A 21198-nucleotide genomic window follows, 5' to 3' on the forward strand; every position below is an offset into this window, starting at 1 on the left:
TTTAAACATATGGTGTGAGGGACTGTACTTGAATGCTTGTCCCAGGCCCTGTAATTTGGAGAGGGTCCTAGAATGTACCATAGTGTTTACACTTTAGAACCTTTTATGTTTGTCCATGATTTACGGGCATAATTAAGAACTCTGCACTACAATGGGCTTTATTATAGACACGATTCATTTTTCTCTGCAAGTTTCTAGTCCTGTTAACTGATGTTATTCTTACTCTCCAAACCACATTTTAATTTGCTGCACAGTTTTTTGAATTCATCATGATTTCAAGAAACTTTACGTGGAAATCAGTTAAAATAGCCCAAATAATTGGTTCAAAAGGACTTGTAGGGCATAGCATTTTTAGAAAATTCTTGTGTTTTTTAGAATGTTTTTATAGGTATAATCTCAGAAAGATTATCATTGAAATCATTTTCTTGATTCTGTGGTTTTCCATACATATATATATATACATATACACACACACGTATATATTCTCCTTATATCTATATTGTATATAAAATTATATATAACATGATGTTGAAGACGTGTAACTTTTCCTGAGAAGATGTGAAGCAAACAAGAAAAATATTTAAATAATACATTGAGGGCAAAAAAATAGGAACTCGGGCTGTGAGGTTTAATTGCATTATTTGTGGACCATATATAATATGAATTCGAGTCAGCTACGGTCTGACCCTCAAAAGCACAGATTCAGTCACTTCTAACCTAAAGAAGGATAGTCCATTCCTTAGCTCAATCTGCTATAATAAAATACCATCATCAGTGGGAAAGCTGAAGTAACAGACATTTAACTTCCACAGTTCTGCAGGCTGGGAAGTCCAAGATCAAGGTTCCAGAAGATTCATTTCCTGGTGAGGCCTCTTTTCCTGGCTTTGCAGATGGCTACTTACTCACTGCGTCCTCATGAGGCAGAGAGAGGGCTCTGGTCTCTCTTGCTCTTCTTTTATAAGGACACTAATTCCACCATGGGGGCCCTACCCTCACGACCTAGTCTTATTCTAATTACCTCTCAAAGCCCCCGCCCCCCCCTCCAAATACCACCACTTTTGGCATTAGGGCTTCACAATGAATTATGGGGGACACGATCATTCAGTCTATAACAGTCCAGTATCCTGTTTTAAAGGTACATAGGGCATCTCTTTTGTAAGTTGCCATAAAGCTTGCAAATGACTTGTGGAATATTTGTTTAATATTTGAGAAGCTGTTAATTTTTGTTACTGTCTCTCCTGTAAATTATATTTCCGATTGCTAAAGTTGGACAACACCTTTGAATTCTAATTTCAATATTGCCAATAAGATACACTTCAGTTTCGCTTGAATAGTTAAATAGTAAAGTTGTGTCTTCTGGATGGATGTGGTCTAAAGAACTGTAGTTACTGTGTAACCAGGGCAGATGAAAAATTAACCTGTGTGTTTCAAAATATGTTTTACTGGCCACCAAATTGCTGCAATTAAGTTGACGCATCTGTATACGTCATACATTGCCGTCAACAAGTACGATCTCCAGATGTTTTGTTTTGTTGTCATTAGTTCTTTCATCCTTGCTGACAGAATATTAAATAACCTTTTTAGGAAATCTAATGTATTTATCACTGAATCATTAAGTTCTTTGTTCACTTATTGATGTTGAACAAGTAGCACATTAGAAAATACTTAATGTGATTTAAAGACAATGCAAAAACGTTTCATAGTCCATTTACTCAGCATCTGTGATCCAAAGCTTGTCCTTTAAGAAGGCCTCTAGAACTCGTTATTGCTTAATTCAATATAGCATAAATGTTGTGAAAATAAAAGAAGCTTTGTAAGTGAAAAGGTAGCATGATTATGCTCTAATAAAGCCTGACATTAATTATGATATGGGAAAGGGAAGGTCTATTAGTTATAATTATAATTACAGGAATGCAATTTCAACTGCTGAGTATTTAAGCTAAAAAGTTGCAAAATATTATGTTAGTAGAGTAGAAATTTTATTCAGGAAAAGGGACAAATCTTGGATCAGAAGACACTGAGGAGATAAAAAAAATTGATATTTAGGGCCAATTTGGTGAACCAGTACAGTGTGATCATGATTATATGATATTAAGTTCTCAGCAGTCCAATTGCATCTATTATTGTTGTTTTCCTCCTCTGCTTCTTTAGCCTAATAGTGCTGCATAAAGCAGGACACAGGTTTTTTGTTGGTTGGTTGCTTTGTCTTGAATCCAACCTGGTTCCTCTCTTTTGCTCCTAGGGCCAAGTGACTATGTAAAAAGCGTTGAATAAGCATTGTGCACTTCATGTGGATGCAATGCTCCATTTTCATAAAATCGTGGTTATTTTCCCATTATGCTTGCATATGAGGTTTTGCAGATTCAAAATGCCCAATGAGGTAAATATTTTAGATACTCACAGCAACATATTTTATTAGAATTGTATGTGTTCGTCTTTTGTTTGTTTTTGTTTTGGATAGCTTCGGGTAGTATTTTTAGGAGGGTGGTGGGCACATGAAACTAAAGTTTGACTCAAGAAAATATCAGCACACGACGTTCATGTGCTTTGATTAGTAGGTATTTTCACTCTCAGAAAATTATCTTAAGGAAGGGGAGATGCAGGATGAATGTTTGGGGGGGGGGAGGAATATTACAGAGTAATTGAATGGTAATGTAAGTTATGGCTGCCAATAACAGAAATACTTTGCAGCCATTAGAAGTCAGGTTTTAAAAAATATTTAGTGAAATGAGACTATTGAGTAAAAAGAATTATAAGTGTAAAGCCCGACTTATGCAAAATAAGACTCAGGACATAAATACTGTGGTTATATATGCGTGGTGCTATTATAGGCAATATTTATTTTATCTGTAAAGTGCTTTGTCTTTCAACAGTGCTTACGTACTGCTTTCCTATTCAGACAGAGTACGTATTATATTTTAAAGTATCAACCAATTTAGAATTGAAGAAAAAAAGTGTCCAAATTAATCACATCAGTCCTATAAGTGAAAAGAATGCTAAGTTAAAGATGACACAGTCTCATTCATTGCAAACCTGACTTTCTATTCGTTTGTTTCCAGGACTGCCTTAGAGAGGGAGGAGAATGAGTATGCTACTTGGTGGGTTTCAGGTTCATCCCTGCACTGTTCTTGCAGTACCATCATTTAATGCTATTACGTTCCTTTGCATTTTGGGGTGTCTTAAAAATCTTAACCTAGGAGTTGATTGGAGGGGATGATACATTAATAAGGTGTTTTTAACACTCAGCGCCTATTCTATTACTTTAATTAGTTTAAAAGATACTTCCCAGCCCTGTGGTGGAGCAGTTGAAGCTAGGAGCTGGGAAGGAAGAGGGGAAAGAGAACTTTCAGGGACAGAATAAGGTTTCTGAAATAAGAAAAAGGGGGAAAGCGTGTGCTTGGAGCTTCGGGAGAGGAGGAAGTAGTTGTAGAGGGTAAGGGAGAAAGCTGACGTCATGTTTTCTGAAGAAAAAGTTTCTGTATTTTTTAATTGTGTTTTTTAGGGCCATCAGTCCTGGTACTGATGAGGCCTTCTTTCAGTTTGGAGGCATGTCGCATTTATGTGGTAGTAAATGTTAGCATTATTTTCAATTGGGAAATTGACACAAATAGCTGTTTCATAGAATCATAAACCTTTAAACTCATGAAAGCTCTGGGGTATCACCTAATTCACATTCCTTCTTTACGCCCTATTATACAGATAAAATGTCCGAGGCTCATTCAAGTTAACTTACCATCAGTTACAAAGGTGTTTTGTGAAACAGCCAAAACCAGAACCAAGGTTTTCTTATTCTTAGTTTAGTGCACAGTCCACAGCCTATCTTTCTATATAATTGTCCAAAATAAAGTACTTTAATCTACAATTTGTTAGATATATTATTTACCCTTTTCTCTAATTCTTAGAATGAGTTTTTGCCTATGTCTTTTCGGTACGCGGGCCTCTCACTGTTGTGGCCCCTCCCGCTGCGGAGCACAGGCTCTGGACGCACAGGCTCAGCGGCCATGGCTCACAGACCCAGCCGCTCCGCGGCACGTGGCATCTTCCTGAACCGGGGCACGAGCCCGCATCCCCTGCATCGGCAGGCGGACTCTCAACCGCTGTGCCACCAGGGAAGCCCTGCCTATGTCTTTTAAAAGCTCTATGTGACCCAGGGCAAAGAAAGCATTTGCAGTAAAACTTAAGGTGTGCTTTTCCTAATGTGGGGGTATTTATTTCACATTAGACAGTCCCCAGATTTTATTCTGTTAGGTGCTCACTGTTGTAAGGTAGGAAAATATAAAACTTCAAATGATATTTCAGTTTAAAATGTGTTCTATTTCCTTTTTAAAAATACACCACAAACATTATCAAACATTGAGATTGTCAGAGAAGTAACTTTCCCTAATAGTTCTTCTGGAAAAGGCTGAACAATTATTAGAAGGAAAAGTATCAAATTGATGGCCTAGCCAGCTCGAAAATTCTTTGATTGATTATATAAACTTTGAGTTTGTCTGAGCCTTCTTTCTTATTGGACTTCACTCTTTGTTAAAACACTTGATAGCTTGATGGCTTAAAATTTAACTGTAAGAGTCATTTTCAAACTTTTGTCAGCTGAATCTATTTTTCAGCAGAAAGCTTATGAAGGACTGCGGTATCTAAAACAGATACGGGACTTCCCTGGCCGTCCAGTGGTTGGAACTCCACACTTCCACTGCAGAGGGCGAGGGTTCGATCCCTGGTTGGGGAACTAAGATCCCACATACTGTGTGGCATGGCCAAAAAATTAAAAAACAAAACAAACAAAAGAACATATAAGGAAAGCTTACATTTGGAAAAATAAGACGGGCCTTTTCTATCTTTCATTTTTAAATCCTAGCAACCCTTTCCAAGTTTCCATATACTTCATCACCTTAGGACTTTGATGAAGGCCAATAGACAAACCTTCAAATTTGGAGAGTAATTATCTGTACTTAGCATGTAGAAAAATAATATGTAGGCAGAGAAATGATAAAATAGGTGCACAATACTTAGCTCATGTTAAGTATGTTAAAACTAGGAATACGTTTAACTTTCATCTGTGAGAGCTGACAAATATATCTGGTACTCACATAGGGCCAAGCTGGCAATGTAGCCGTAGAGTTAAATAGTTTTGCGTTTCTCAAGTGGCGAGAGAAGATTTTTATGTTGTCAATGTTATTCTGTGTTTTGCTGTGTTGATGGGTACTTATCTTAGATAGCAGAGAAGATAGTGAAGTAATTCCTAATGCTGCTCTTAGTGAGCATTGCTTGGGATTCCCCTTGCAGAATTTAGACTATGGTTTGAAGGTTAAAGTTATAGGATGAAATCAGTAGATAATAGAGCAAGAAAAACATACTTCTTTTCTGCAGCCACATGGAAATATGAGTAAATAGTGCTTTATGTGTTTGGAGATGATTTGTCAGGGCCTCAATCAACTGGCTCAACTTGCACAAAATTACAAAAAAACAAAACCCAAAAAACACCAAAATTCAGAAGGCAAGACGTACTCCAGTAGCTTATTTCTAAACTGTTACTACTATGATTGTTACTACTACTCCTGTAGTAATGGCTCAGAAATTCTGTCATCAGGATATATTATTTTTTAATGATTTCTTATTATTTACTTTTTAAGAGGGATATATATTTTAGGGAAACTAACCTCATATATTTTATAATAAATGTTCTTATATGTCTTCTGAACAATTGAGTTATACATAAGTAAACAACCAGAAATATTGTTCAAGAAATACAAGGAATGCAGTGATGACAAAAGGAAACTGTTGAAAAATGCTCATTAAAGTTGGATGGAACAGAGAGAAGAGAAGTAAAGGCTACTGCTATTTATTTTGAACTTCCAGGCTTGCCATAAACTAGCTTCTTCATTTCTGAAATGGAAGGCCCCGTGATTGATAATTATAACTTTAATTTTTAAAAATATGAAATAAAAACATTTAGAAATATTAAGCTTTACTTCATCACTTTTACTTACGTATCTTTGAACCACCTTAAAAACTAATTCCTAAAAGAATACTGAAATTTTTTAAAGCCAAAAACAGAGAATGTTATTTAAGAATTAATAACTGAATGTACGTTGACTCTTCAGTGGTCTTTCTCTGTTCCATGTTTTCTCTGGATGATAGATTATAGGATTCCTTATCATCTCCCCTCCTGGCTGTGTCAAGTATTTTAATTTTAGTTTTATTTTAGTTTAAAGTTAAATATGGTAGTAACTTGATTTATTCTCTATCATTTTATTAGCCAGATATTAGAAATTGGAAGATAAATATTAAATTATAACGCCATAGTAGAAAATCTTGCACACATTTAAAACCAAAGACCATGTATTTTTCATGTTTCTCCTCATTCCTTCTTCTGTAGGCATAGCAAAGATCCTATGAGAAATCAGTTAGAGATATATTCAGGGATTGTTGACTGCAACCATTTCCCAATGTGGCTTCAGGTCACTGGAAGAGAAAAGTATTTTCTTCCCTCTGGAGTCAAGGACCAAGTTACAGATGGCTGATAAAACCCATTATATGTTTTAACAGTGTTTGGTATTGGACTGACTCTTTACAAATCATTCCCATAATTGCTCATAAATAGTTTTCTTCCCTCCTAAAAACTCTGGATATTTTTAAGCATTACCATCTTTAGTAATTTCCAGCGCAGTGATGATTATGGTTCCATGAACTTTGGCTTTTTGTACCTGCTATTTAACACTCCCAAAGGCCAAGCCTCCATTACTTGGCTCCCAAAAGCCAAGTACTCCATTACTAAGCATCATTTGCTTATGGCCACATTTTCTCCTCAAACATGGCAACTGATTTTTTTCCCTCCTAACTTTGAAACCATTGCTCCAAAAATTTCAAGTGGAGAATCACTCGGGAATTTAAAGGAATGAGCTATTGACCCTTCAGAAAAAATTAATATCTTACCTGTTTCTCTAGAATCCAAATATAATTTTCTTTTTCTCAGTGTGTGATTTGTGGACTAGTAGATCACTTAATCTCTGATATTTAGGTGCTTAAATTATGAAAAGTGACGGTGATGCCTTCCTAATTGATTTTGTCATTATAATAGAGCTCACAGTTTGACTTTGCTTTTTATTGCTTAGCAGATCTCATATGAGTTTTCCTCATTCAGTTCTGGGTTAAAATAGCAAATCTCCCCAAACAGTACTTTGGTCCACTATATCAGTTTTTCTAAGAAATACTTCAGTATGCTCTAAATCTACAGTTACAGTAAGTGGCATTGGCTAGTGATTTGATTTGAGAATTGAGACTATGGTCTGGATTTACTCTTTATGCATTAACACAGGTCAAATGGACAGGGACTGTATTTTAAGTCAGTAATGGAAGGCTGAAGGCTGTCTTAAACCAATCATATCAGTTTTACCCATGACTGATTGATCCCTAGGGGCGGAGCCCTGTAAGCATTTCTCTTACATGAATGGACTCTATAGAGCCTGGAGTTTCATTCATAAAATGGAGATTGAAAGGACACACACACACACACACACACACACACACACACACACACTCACACTCTTTACTCTCTGGAATGTCCATTTATACAGAGCTGAAGGGTATAGTGTTCCATCAGCTGCTGCTTTTGCCAGTTGACTGGAAGTAATGATTAATGCTCATTGGTCCTGCCTGCATGTAACCTGACACTATTTATGGCCTTGCAGTGTTCCTAATGTATAGTGAATGAGAAGGCAACATTCTCAAATCAGAAACATAAACAGGAACTGGTGGGTCTGAATTCCATTCAAATATGTCATTTCAGCCACACAGTGTTTGTCTAACTGGGATTTTACAGGCAGGAAAGGGGGAAGGGAGGGATAATCTGCTTGTGAGTTGAACTAGCATGAAAAAAGGGAATTAGAATGGGGAGGGGGGGTGTACTTTTTTAGTGTAGGATTTTTAGTTTCTTTTTAAAGAAAACAACCAGGATGCTTAGGCCCAGAACTGCTTATTGCGAGTGGGTGAGATGAACATACCACTGTTTTCATATGTGCAACTAAGATTTGCAATTAAATGAGACAGTTGAAGGATGCGCGTTTGGATTTCTCCCTCTGTGTGTGTGTTTCATAAACGTGAACAAGAGAGGGAAGATAAATATTTATTTTTTACAAGTATATGTCTGAGTATATATTTTTAGGTTTAGAATATCGTTATAGAATATTTTACACTTAAAGGATCTCTATACTTAAGTGACTTAACTATGTAATAGTTTAAAGGGAGACTTTTTATTTCATAAAATATTTTTACCTAACATAGGCATAACCTAATTGAAATCTTTCCAAGGAATTTTTTTCAGATTAAATAGATTGTGGTTTTTATCATGGGTGTACATGTGTGTAAATTTTCTATTTAATTGCTTCTAATACAGTCTTGAAAATTTTACAAAGATAGCTATTCAAAAACACATGTGAAAAACAAAGCAAGGCAAAACTGAAAGAATGACACGCATATATCATTATGATTTATTTACTATTCTCTTAAGTTTAGAAAAGTATCTTTGAACATTCCATTCTGCTAACCCTTCTTTGCAGTGTGTGGGCCCTCACAGTTCACTGTTTTCATCCACATGTTTTTGTTATTCTTAGCATTAAAAAATAAAACCACCCACTTGGTATGACACTGGAAACATTATACTGAATCCTGGACCTGTTACCTATTTACTACTAATGTCATTTTGAGCATGTTTTGTTACCTCTTTTGTCCTCAGTTTCCTCATTCATGGAAAGGGGGAAATAATTCCTATACCTTTTGTGTTTTCGTGAGGATTAAATATGACTATGTTTGTAAAATTGCTAATATAGTGTTAGGGGTCTAGGCAATTAGAATAAGGATTTCTGTTGATATGATTTTATCGTAACTTCTAGAGATTTCCTCAGACTGTCGCTAGTTCTTGAATGAGGTGCCACTATTATAATATTTATAAATACACTTCAGGGCTAAAGGATAGGACAAAATAAGAGAGATATTCTGATGTTAAAACAATCATATTGGGGCTTCCCTGGTGGCGCAGTGGTTGAGAGTCCGCCTGCCGATGCAGGGGACACGGGTTCGTGCCCCGGTCTGGGAGGATCCCACATGCCGCGGAGCGGCTGGGCCCGTGAGCCATGGCCGCTGAGGCTGCGCGTCCGGAGCCTGTTTTCCGCAACGGGAGAGGCCACAACAGTGAGAGGCCCGTGTACCGCAGAAAAACAAAACAAGACAAACAAAAAACATTCATATTGTGCATAGCCAGCAAGATAGTGTACAATTATGCTGTTTCTGGCGTAGTGAAACAGTCGTACTGAACTTACTGCTAGTGTTATTCATGTTTAAAGCAAGGAGACTAAATCATCTGAATATTGAGGTGATCCAAGGAAAAATGAGTGAGAGGACAAAGCAATTCATGATGTATTTGTTTCAAATTGTGTAGGTTCCAGAAAGGGAACAATTCAGTATTGAAGCTCATCATGAAAAATTCCCCCACTTCAGCATTTTTTTTGTGGCCCGCTTTGGCAACTAATGGCATCTTTTCTCATATATATTTTTAAACTTCCGTTAATTGTCAGAGTGCAATAATATCTAATAAGTAGTCAAAGTTAAAATTGTGCTTATTTTGTGCAATTGTGTTTCCTATCATTGCAACTTTATTTTCAACTCTAACTTACTGAAACCTCCACAGGCTTGTAAAACTTGTAAAACTGTGAGCCAACTAGATCATAATAAGCTAATCCTCTTTGAATGTGGTGGTTATTTGTGTAGGATACTGTCCCCTGCAATAAAAAAAAAAAGCCAAAAAACCCAGATGCTTACAAGAGAAGTTTGTGGTTTCTTAGGTAAAATTCTATGCTGTTGTTTTAGGTTATATAGCCTTTAAGTTTTAAAAGCATCTGAACGCAGATAACTCTGTTACTTTTTTTTTCTTTTTCAAGGTATTGCAAGCACTATTCTGGGCATACAAAGACTGATATAGTTCTCTTTCTGTCCTCAAAGTCTGTCAACAGTAGATTCAGTACATCTGATCTGTGGCAAAAGAAATATCTCTGCAGATTTTACATTATTTATATTCACAGTTTACTAAAAATCCTGATGACAAAGCTCCCATCTAAGTGTGAATGAAGTAATACCAAATGCATCACTCTCTTAAGATTTCAGCCACCTCCAACTTTTCTGCCTTCTTTACGTGTTTCAGTGACTAAGTTGTTATATTTATATAGAGCTTTTGTGACTGACAACAGATAGATCTTATAAAACTTGACTTAAAGCCTTCACACTTGAATTCAGACATATTAATACTGGGCCTTATTTTTTAGAGTTACTTACTTTCAGGTTTGTTCTATAAATAGCTTGTATGGGTGTAAAAAAAAATCCTCATGTTAGCATCCTTTTTAGAACACTTTATAAAATATATTTTCTTGATTAGTTACACGAAATCTCTTCATGTGGCAAGTAGAAATGCAGAGTAAAAGGATGTTACACTAGTATGTATGTGAAGACCTGTGCATTTAAATACATCTTTATGAAGCTCATTTATTTATGCACTCTGGAAAACCTTTGGATTTTAAACATGAAACTGAATTTGCCAGGAAATGAGAAGAAACAAAAAACTTAAGTTTAAGAAAGACAAAACTTAGGCAAGATCTGTCATAATGCTCTTCTTTCTTGAATGAGATTGATGCGATTAGTTCTTGGTACAGCTCAGTATTTGTTTAGATGATAAATAAATGTCTTTGAAAACTTGTTTAAACTCCTGTGTTTACATTGAAATACACACACACACACACACACAAGCACATTTTTCACCAAGTACCTGTTAATTTCAGATGTATGTTGACACACACATTTTGGCCCTGGAGTTTTCATTTCCGCCATCATCATTATACCATAAACAAGTTTAGGTGGACTTGATCTTGTTACATCACCTCCTCAAGGAGTTAGTTAAGTGTGTAATCAATCCATCTCTGCAGTGTACACTCACATGAAAGCAAAATCACATTAAAATACAACATCAAACTTATTTCTATTTTACTGGGATTTCTCATTTACTCTCAGAGATTTGAATGCTTAATTAAGTTATCACACTGATTGTTTCTCCAGGAATTTAACTAGAAGCATCAAATGAAAGAAAGGTGCTTTTTCCCCCTTATTTAGAGTTTACAATCTGAAGTGTTTTCAGCTTCGTACACTATTTGATAACAAAGAATTTCAACAAATCATAGGGATGTCTCATACAACTGTGGCAAATAGTTTCTCTCTGATCCGGCCTGTTATAGCTCCTAGAAACTTTAGGCAAACCATGACCTGAAGAAGAAACTTCATCCTGTACTATGGGGCAACGCATATGCAAATCAGAAAAGTGCCTAGCAACTTCAAAACTGCACTTTGTGGGCAGACCTTTGGTAAAGCTTCCCAAATCAGTATTATGTTTCCCAATACAGTTTTAAAATGCAAGTCAAGAAACAGCTTTTTAGTTTCATACTTGCTTATCTTAATTTAAAGGAAATTTTAACTGCGTTACTAAAGGTGAAGACTAATCAAATCAGGTAGTTTAGTGTGTTAGTTTACTTCTTCTTAACTTCCGCCACAGTGACTATGACTAGCGCATTAAAATGACAACAGTGCTTTGCTGCTTTGAATTTTTGCAGCATATTAGATCAGCTTTCATCACCATGAACTCATCTGTGACAAATTATAGGCAGTTTAGTTTCTGCAAGCTGATTTGGCCCCATCCTAAGGTCATGCTGAAGAGCTCTTTGATCCATAAGTTTCCAAATAATAAAAAACAATCCTTTACCCTAAATTAAATATACATAATTCAATTTACAGATTGAATTTAAAACTTTTTAGACTAAAGCCATTTAGCATCAAATATCAGGGAGTAATACTGTAAAAAGAAGCTCAAAAGAGGTACCTCCAAATATTTTGAAAATATAATGGAGCTTCTCACTTAAACCTTATAAATTTATAATGAATTTAAAATCAATATATTTTAAATATCATAGGTTAATAGATTTATGAAGAATATTACTGAATAAGTACACGAATAAGCAATGTCAACCATCTCAATACATACATGATTTAAGAATAGCAAATTAAGTTACAAAAATAATTTTGATATGTAATTATTTCTAGTTCTAAGTACGGTGATTCACACAGTTTAAATACTTGTGAGGTTCACTTAAAAGTAGATTCTGTTAGTAATAAGTACCTTATATTGAATCCTGAGTGTTAGCAGAAAGTGGGCAGAATGTTGCCCGTGGCTTACTCCATATGGTCTTCCAAAAACCCTTTGAAGGAAATCACTGTTATTGCCATTTTACAGATGTGGAGGTTGAGAGTTAAGAGGTGTTAAAAAACTAACAAAATGTTATACTCCCATAAAATATCAGAACTGAGATTCAAAACCAGGTCTCTTAGATGACAAGGTGAACATTTGTAATCACTGCTGACTAATGATCCTAAGATTATAATCATGGATGCATATTAAGACAGTGTAAATATGCTCTCATCTTAACGTTTGTGAACAGGATAAACTGCAGCTTATTATTGTCACTGAATTATGTAAGTTTTATTTCATGGATAAACATAAACGAATACGTATGAAATGCCTCCATTCCCTGCTACAAAACATTTCCCTTTGAAGTCGCCACTTAGCTAGTTTGGATCTGAGTTGAGCATTTAGCAAAAGCTAAAATGTAATGCCAAACTTCATTGGTTGGATTTTTTATTAGATAAGGTAGAAATGAAAGCAGCAGGCAATTTAATTAGCAGTAATTTTTCTGGGCAAGTCATTACTTTGATGAACTTCAGAGCAACGTTTATGGCTCCTAATTAACCATGTTAGTCATTTGATTGAATAATCACTTTGGAAATGTTTCTACAATTTGATTAGAGTCTGACCCACTCGGATGGTCATAAATTAACTGATATCGCTTTAGGATAACATGACTTTCGTTACTTTAGGGGAGTAAACTTCTCTTAGCCATATTTTTTTCAGGCTTCTCTGGACCATACAGAGGGCACCGATTTTAAAGATAGACTGGACTTAAACGATGCTGGCCAAGTGTCTCAATTCCAAGAGCTAGATGTTAATTTTATTTACTCTGGGGTGTAATCAATAGTATTAAGAACTGGCATAATCACAAATATATTCTCATGTATGCATTTTTTTTCTAAATTGCTGTTCAGTGCTTTTTTGTTGAGCCTTTGGAAACGTAATGGAGGCTGCGGCGTTAGCCATATTTTATGTCATTAATTTACGATGAATTTTAAATCAGTATACTTTAAATGTCATAGAATAATAAGTAGAATTTATGAATAATATTACAGAGTAAGTACAACAGAAACCAATAAATCAGCTAGTTCAGTAGACACGAGTATTAGTGAAATTATCCATCGAATCCTATCTTTGATGTCAAATGTCTAGTTTTCCAGGATTATGATTATTTCATATGATGTTAGGGGCACTTTTATAAGCCGACCCTTCAACTTTGAATAGTGGGTTTCTCAGAAACGCTTGCATTTTCTTTCTTCCGCTTTTTCTCCCCCTTTGGGGAGGAAACTACATTTAGTCACGCTAAATATATAATAGAGTTTAACCTATACATTTCCTAGCTGCCTCCAGAGCCAGCCAGCTGTTTTTACAGCCACACTCCAGCTGGGCAGCAGTCAGTAAAAGTATTTTGTGGCAGGGTGTCAACATTGGTACAACAAAATGCTTGCCTCTAAGCAGCTGCGGAGCTGATGGCAGAGTCATTAACACTCTCCTTTCCAGGCCCAGCTGCCTGAGGGAACTTACGCCTTGGTAATAAATCAAAATAACATGAAAAATTAATTTGAAGTACCATTGGTTAAAGAGTTGGGATAAAATGCATTGCTAATCATTTGTTAACCCAGAAGATCAACTCCACTGCAACCCTATTGTAAGCACTGATATCAGGAAGCACGGTTTAACCCTGTAGGGTCAGAATTATATACTACGTAATACTTTATATAAAGAAGGCACAATGTAATAAAGTGTTTGAAAATGAGTTTTACACTATTTTCGGCTTGTAAGCTATTGATTGCCACATACTTTTCAATATTACTGCTATTAGGGATCGCCATTAAGCTATTTTTGACTAAAACCACATAAGATAAGCTTTTTTCTGTGAAATAATATCTCATATTTTGGTTGATATTTATCACTAGAAAAAATTTTAGAACATCAGGTAGACTTTAAAAATGGAACATTCCAGACCAAGAAAGAATGACATCTGGGCTAAACAGTGCTCATTACCTATTACAGCATGAAAGTCTATAGATGGATAGTTAAAGAGAGATAAGGGCCTTTGGATTCCCATTCATTTAAATGTTATTACTTGTTCAGAAGTTAAGTACTTACTACAAGTGGTGGAAAGGAAGATATATTCTTATATTAAATAGCACACTTGTCATATATATTTTATACATTTAGTTATGTACATGTTTTTTAAAAAACTTAAGTAATACATACAGAAGATAGAATCAACTTAATCACATGTGTATATATTCCTGTGGAACCTATATATGTTATATGTAGGGTTGGGCCCAGGTTTTTGGTACCTAAAACTTATAAAATTTGGGGAACCCTCTGAAAGAAAAGGAAAAGGAAATGACATATACAAAATTAGGCATAGGATTTCAGTAGGGCTCTTGCAAGTAGAGGGTCTTGAGGTTGAAACTACACTCTCTTCACCATGAATAGACCTCTGGTTATGTGAGTGAACTTCTATATTCAGAGTTAAATAACTAGGGACGATAACAGACTCAGATAACATCTCACCCAACCCTTTGTTTTATATAAACTTAGACACAAAATGGCTTATCTAAAGTCATGTAGCTTTATTAGTAGTAAATGAAGGACTTGAATTTTAATCTTTTGTCTCTTAATCTATATATCTTTCCTTTTCCCCATATCTAAAGCTACTAAACACATTAGATACACAACCATCACTATGACTCAAGTTTAACCATTAACCAAGTTTATTTTCTCAGGGATGAGTTAACTTGTTCACGCAGGCAAGGCCTCACTCTTAAGGTAACAATGGTGTTTGCTAAAAAGTTGTTGGATTTCTCTTTTATAGCCTCACTGGATTTGAATCTGACCTGTGGGCTTAACAAAATGAAAAGCCAGTCTTGTTTCTATCTGAAGAAAAAAGGGCAGTCACCTTACTAGGCTGGAGTAATTTTAAGAGATATAACAATTTCGTCTTCTCATAATAATTTCCAGCCAGTGTTCATGAAATAAACTATGAATGAGTCTTTTATTGATCTTTGCTTTGGATGACATCGAGTATACAAAGTTATTCCATACATGTCCTGAAATATTTTTTAAGTCATGACACTGTTTGAGGACACAATCACATTTATGCAGGGTTGCTGGTAAAACCACCTTTACTTTATTAAGGTTGGTGTGGGTAAAACTTTGAATTCACCTGCCTGTTCAGGAGAATCAGTATCCACCATGATATGCTTCTCATCCTTAAGTTTCTTGTGTGGGCCCTGCCTGAAATGTTAACTATGTGTTGACAAGTTCCCCTCAAGAGACTCGTGTCAGTTTCTGTTACTTTTCCTTTCTGCACTCTGTCCACTGATAACAGCACATTTTCAGCTCCAGACATCTTTGACCACTGTTGTTTCCTCTTGCAGAAGTGCCTAGCTGCCACTCCATTTATATGAGGCAAGAAGGCTTCCTGGCTCATCCCAGCAGAACAGAAGTTAAGTTTTCCACTATTGAAATTCTTGTAAATACCTGTCAACATAATTGGACATCCTAAGGATGCTGTCAGATTATCATTATATTACATGGGGAAAATCACTTATGTCCACTAAACCATTATTTTAAAACTTTTCTTTTTAAAGTAAAAGGAAGATTTTTCAGGTCATGATCTCTTATATTTGGTTGTTAACATGAGTCATGTGCATATAAACAGCTGAAAAGTGGACTTCTCTGTTCTTTTTTGCCAGCAACCACATCCTTTTGAAAGAGAACGTGTGCTTTTATAAGATCACCTTACCTTACTGCTTTCTACTGAAGTGTATCTTTTAGGAATTTTCAGTTTTGCTTTAGAGACCTAAGTCATTGTTTTGAAATAAAGCACCGTTGATTTAAATACATTCACCTTTAAATATCCTAGATTTTACATTTTGGGACAAGTAATTGTTAAGAATGGACTTTCACAGAAGAGACTTAGAAAAGGAGTTTTCTGTTGTGGATGTGTTATGGTAACCATGGGGGGAAAGTTTTGTTCTAATGGGCATGATACCTGCAAAGTAATGAATGAAAATGATTTTATCTGGATAGACTCCCCTTTAAAGTATTTCCGGAATTATGTGCATGGTCCTTGATGTCAACACTATGTATCTTCAGTGAATGACTTAGATCCATCCTTCTAGGTTGAGTCCAGCATTGGTTGTTTTGTTTAAATAACATTAATAGAAGTAAATCCCCATGTTTAAAGGATAGTATTATGAGATGGTAAATCCAGAAAATATGAGGCCAAAAATTTTGCACAAATGCAATATAATTATTGTTGCTATTTTTAATATTATGTACCTACCACAGAGACCAATACTTTTGAGAAATAAAACTGTGACTAAACTATGGGAAATTTCTTCCTGGTGATGAAAGATAACAGCAATTAAATGAAGGTCCCACAGTCAAGGATATTTGGGGGAGAAAATGATTGTGAAAAGCTGTCAATTTATTTTGCATTTTTCCTGTGGACTTAGTTATGTTACAGCAAAAAAGGAAAGTTTTTTTTAACTGCCTTGGCTATTGAAGATGAAAACATGAGAAAGTTAACCTAGCTAAATATTTCTGCAAAGAAGTAAGGGGGTAAACCGTACCTGTTTCAGTTCCTCACGGTCATAATGCAAGGTACATGGCAGTAATTCACTCTGATTTCCCTCTCATCTCGTTGAATAACAAAACTTGGAAGAAAATGGAAAAGGAAACGATACGTTGTACATCCCAGGTTTGCCAGTGTTTACGTAAGCTCTATGCTTTGGTTAGTAATAATATAAATTGCTAACTCTCATGTATTACCATGTGCTAGGCAGTGTTCTAAGGCTGCATATATTAAATCATGTAATCCTCACAACAACCCTATAAGGTAGATGCTTTGTTATCATTCCCATTTTATAGATGAGGAGACTGAGGCACAGAGGTTAAATAATGTGTCCAAGGTCACGGAGTGGAAAAGTAGAAGAGTCCTTTTCTACCTCCGTTTTTGCGTTAATGGTTATATTTTGATTTATTTGTGAGTGTTATTTCTGTCATGAGTAAATGTATTTCATTTCCCCCCACAGGCTGCATGTTTGAAAAGGGCCCCAGGCAGTTTTATGATGACACCTGTGTTGTCCCAGAGAAATTCGATGGTAGGTTTTTCATTGTGTATCAAGTTTTGATTTCTGTAAGAGGACGAGGAGAGATCACCTTCGCCTCTCCTGAAAGCAGTCAACATCGCTACTTAACGATCTTTATGCCCGTCACTTACGATGCACTCAAGTCTCGCTAAACTTTGCCTCTTATAAATTCCCTTTCCTTTGCCCATTAAGAAGCTTTTTCCTTTGTCCTATGAGAGATCCCATTTTTAGAGTTAGACAGAGTGTCATTCTTGCTGGGCTTTATGTAGAATAAGGGGGCCCTTTCCATTGCCTGGCTGAGGACATGCAGCTTGTTGCTTGAGATTTACTGAGAGCTGATCCCGTAATTAACAAAGCAGAGGAGAAAGCGTGCTACTGTGGATGCATGGATGACTAATGCAGGCTCTTGCCTTTTATTGTTCACGAAAACATGCGTTATGGAACACAGGAACAATACAGCTGCCCATTTAGTTAGTGATTGTGAGTCCTCCTTTTTTGTTTTTCCCCTGGGAAGATGTTCATTACTAATGTGACATTACTTTGTAATTGCTTCAGATGGAGTTAAGAAAGCATCACTCTTTTTTTTTTTTGTTTTGTTTTTGCGGTACGCGGGCCTCTCACTGTTGTGGCCTCTCCCGTCGCGGAGCACAGGCACAGGCTCCGGACGTACAGGCTCAGCGGCCATGGCTCACGGGCCCAGCCGCTCCGCGGCATGTGGCATCTTCCCGGACCGGGGCACGAAGCCGTGTCCCCTGCATCGGCAGGCGGACTCTCAACCACTGCGCCACCAGGGAAGCCCTGGTTTAGGTTTTTTAAGTGTTCTTTCTGTAATTATTTTAAGAGGTGTATTTCTGTCTCTTGACCAAAGGAAACTTTTAAAAAGCTCGTGATTTGGTCTGGTTTATAATTCACACTTAATGGCAGAAGATCGGCTCGAATATATTCTGTCTGAATTGTTTCTTTAGTGCAGGAGAGAAATTCATGCATTAATAGTGATATGCTTGTAGGGCCCTAGACATTCAATCCCCAATGTGACTAATTCCACATATTTTTGAGACAATTTGCTGGAGGTAGAAGTAAATAATCAGTAGTCATGAAACTGAGTTGTGTTTTTCTTTTTTGGTTTGTTTGTTTTTTGGTAAAATCAAAATATCTGGCCAGATATTCCAAAGAATTGGAAACTAACACCTTTGCTGCTGTAATCTATTTAATAGAGTCTTTTACACTTTGTATGAATAACAAATAAATGTAGCACAAACAAACCTTTCTTGTTTAAAAATATAGATAACAGAAAACTCTGGTGTATTCTTTTTTGTGTGTGTATAAACATTATAAAATTGGACTTTTAGAAAAAGAATAGCAAGCTAAACTCAAATAAGTGCAGTACAAACAAGAGACAAGGAAAAATGAGAGAATTTTCATTTGCTGCCAGTTGAGAAAGCAGAGTGCCAGTGAAGGTGTGGAAGAAAGATGGTATACCGGTAATCCAGTATGCCCTGAATTACCCACGACATTGTCCTAGTTTTTGCCTAACTCACAGAGTCTAAGATGCTATTAACTTTGCTTTGAAGTATTTGCATTAAAATTTTCACTAGTTTGTCATGTGCAGGTCAATGAGGTATTTACAAATTGCAGAATTTAATTTGCGCAAATAAAATGCACAGAGCTTAAAATTGATTACTCCCTCTGCATTGTTACTTAGAGCAGTAAGTAATAGCATTAACAATGAAGGCAAGAAGTATGATCGGATACTACAGTTTTTAAAATAGTATCTAAAGAAAAAAAAGTTACACAGCATTTTTATAAGTAAATGACCTCCATGGATTTATTCTGGCCTTTGTGCGTTTATAGTGACCTCTATATATACAGTTGTGTGTAAGTTTGTAGATTCCTGGGTTATATTCACCCTTTTACCTATTTTAAATCCCTATTTAATGGTAACAGTATATTTCATAGAAACCCTTAAGTTGGTTGTGGTGTAACCATTTCAGTGATTGATTTAATATAAATTTTATGTAAATATCATGGCTAATCATAGAAACTTAAAATGTTTTTAATTTAGGAGATATAAAGCAAGAGCCAGGAATGTATCGGGAAGGACCCACGTACCAGCGGCGGGGATCACTTCAGCTCTGGCAGTTTTTGGTAGCACTTCTGGACGACCCTTCCAATTCCCATTTCATTGCCTGGACTGGGAGAGGCATGGAATTTAAATTGATTGAGCCTGAAGAGGTGAGTTTAGTAGATTCTAGTTAGGAAGATCAGATGTGTTCTAATATAAGGAAACATAGACTTGATTAATATGCCAAAGAAGTATTTTTTAATTTTAAAACTATAGGGAAACATTGTGAATTAAAAGGTGGGCCAAAAAAAAAAAAAGCAGGAATGTATTTAAAATAAGACATGAATATGTTGCAGGCTTTTTCCAGTTGCATACCATCCTACAGGAATTGAAGGAAATCAACCGGATTGTTAGCATAATCCTTTATTCAAGAGAGCAGGGCTTGGGAAGTCTTTAAAGGTGCATCTAAGTTGGGCACGTTTGATGGTCTTTGAGGAAGAGAGATGTCTATCAAAGTTCAACTAGTTTTGGGTATGGAGGAATTGTTCTTGAGAATTAGCAGTTATTATTTGGACAGTCTTGATTTTTGTCAAGAGGGTTAGAGATGAACATTTAGAGAACAAAGTCATGTGTAAGAGGGTGTAGGGGAGACGTAGCTGTGGGCAGTAAAGGCACACAAGGGCCACAGTGGGAAATTCTTACTCCTTAAGTGTTTCTTAGGAGACACAGACCTGTACAACCATTGTTTCCCTTTGATTATTGGTGACATCTGTTTTGAATCAGCTGGGCTGTGTACGTTCCTTTGGAAGGTAGGAATAAAGTTTAAAATGTCACCATACCTAAGAAGACTCTGGATAGAGAGAATACAGTAAATGGAACACCTTTCATTCTGTTCAGCTGTCTTACTTCCTCAAACCCTCCCCCATGCACATACCAATGGAGTGTTTTCCTGAAAAACCTCTCAGTTCAATTTTTATTCTGCCCAGGACTAACTTTAGGCTTAAGCCTACTATTTTTTTTTTTTCTTTCTTTTTTTGGTTGCGGCCCATGGGATCTGAGTCATGCAGGATCTTTTCATTACGGGGCGGTCTCTTCGTTGCCGTGCTCGGGTTTCTCTCTAGTTGTGGCATGCAGGATTTCTCTTTCTCGTTGAGGTGCGTGAGCTCAATAGTTGTGGCACACGGGCTTAGTTGCCCCACGGCATGTGGGATCTTAGTTCCCCAACCAGGGATCAAACCCGTGTCCCCTTCATTGGCAGGCAGATTCCTTACCACTGGACCACCGGGGAAGTCCCAAGCCTACTATTATTATTACAACATAACCTACCGAATAGCATTTTGGATCTCAAAAGAAAGGTGACTTTTTTTTTTTTTTTAAAGAAGATGTTGTGGGTAGGAGTTTATTAATGAATTAATTTATTTTTGCTGTGTTGCGTCTTCATTTCTGTGCGAGGGCTTTCTCTAGTTGTGGCAAGCGGGGGCCACTCTTCATCGCGGTGTGCGGGCCTCTCACTATCGCGGCCTCTCTCGTTGTGGAGCACAGGCTCCAGACTTGCAGGCTCAGTAGTTGTGGCTCACGGGCCTAGTTGCTCCGCGGCATGTGGGATCTTCCCGGACCAGGGCTCGAACCCGTGTCCCCTGCATTAGCAGGCGGATTCTCAACCACTGCGCCACCAGGGAAGCCCGAAAGGTGACTTTTATATGAAATGTTTGTGTCTTATCAAAGATGCTTTTTCTGCTGCTGTTAAA

General features: G+C 36.6%; 1 protein-coding gene across 12 annotated transcripts in view; it reads left to right on the plus strand.

Annotated features, from left to right (window-relative positions):
* The window catches only part of ETV1 (ETS variant transcription factor 1), a 95463-nt gene that overhangs the window by 62157 nt on the left and 12108 nt on the right, over window positions 1-21198 (plus strand). For all 12 annotated transcript variants that reach the window (XM_073809668.1, XM_073809667.1, XM_073809664.1 and 9 more), the window contains 3 exons: window positions 15670-15736; window positions 17330-17400; window positions 19451-19620. In XM_073809668.1, coding sequence (XP_073665769.1) covers window positions 15670-15736; window positions 17330-17400; window positions 19451-19620 — 308 coding nt within the window. The remainder of the gene's footprint in view (window positions 1-15669; window positions 15737-17329; window positions 17401-19450; window positions 19621-21198) is intronic.

The sequence above is a fragment of the Tursiops truncatus genome, chromosome 9 (genome assembly GCF_011762595.2).
Source record: "Tursiops truncatus isolate mTurTru1 chromosome 9, mTurTru1.mat.Y, whole genome shotgun sequence".
In the NCBI taxonomy this organism is placed as follows: Eukaryota; Metazoa; Chordata; class Mammalia; order Artiodactyla; family Delphinidae; genus Tursiops; species Tursiops truncatus.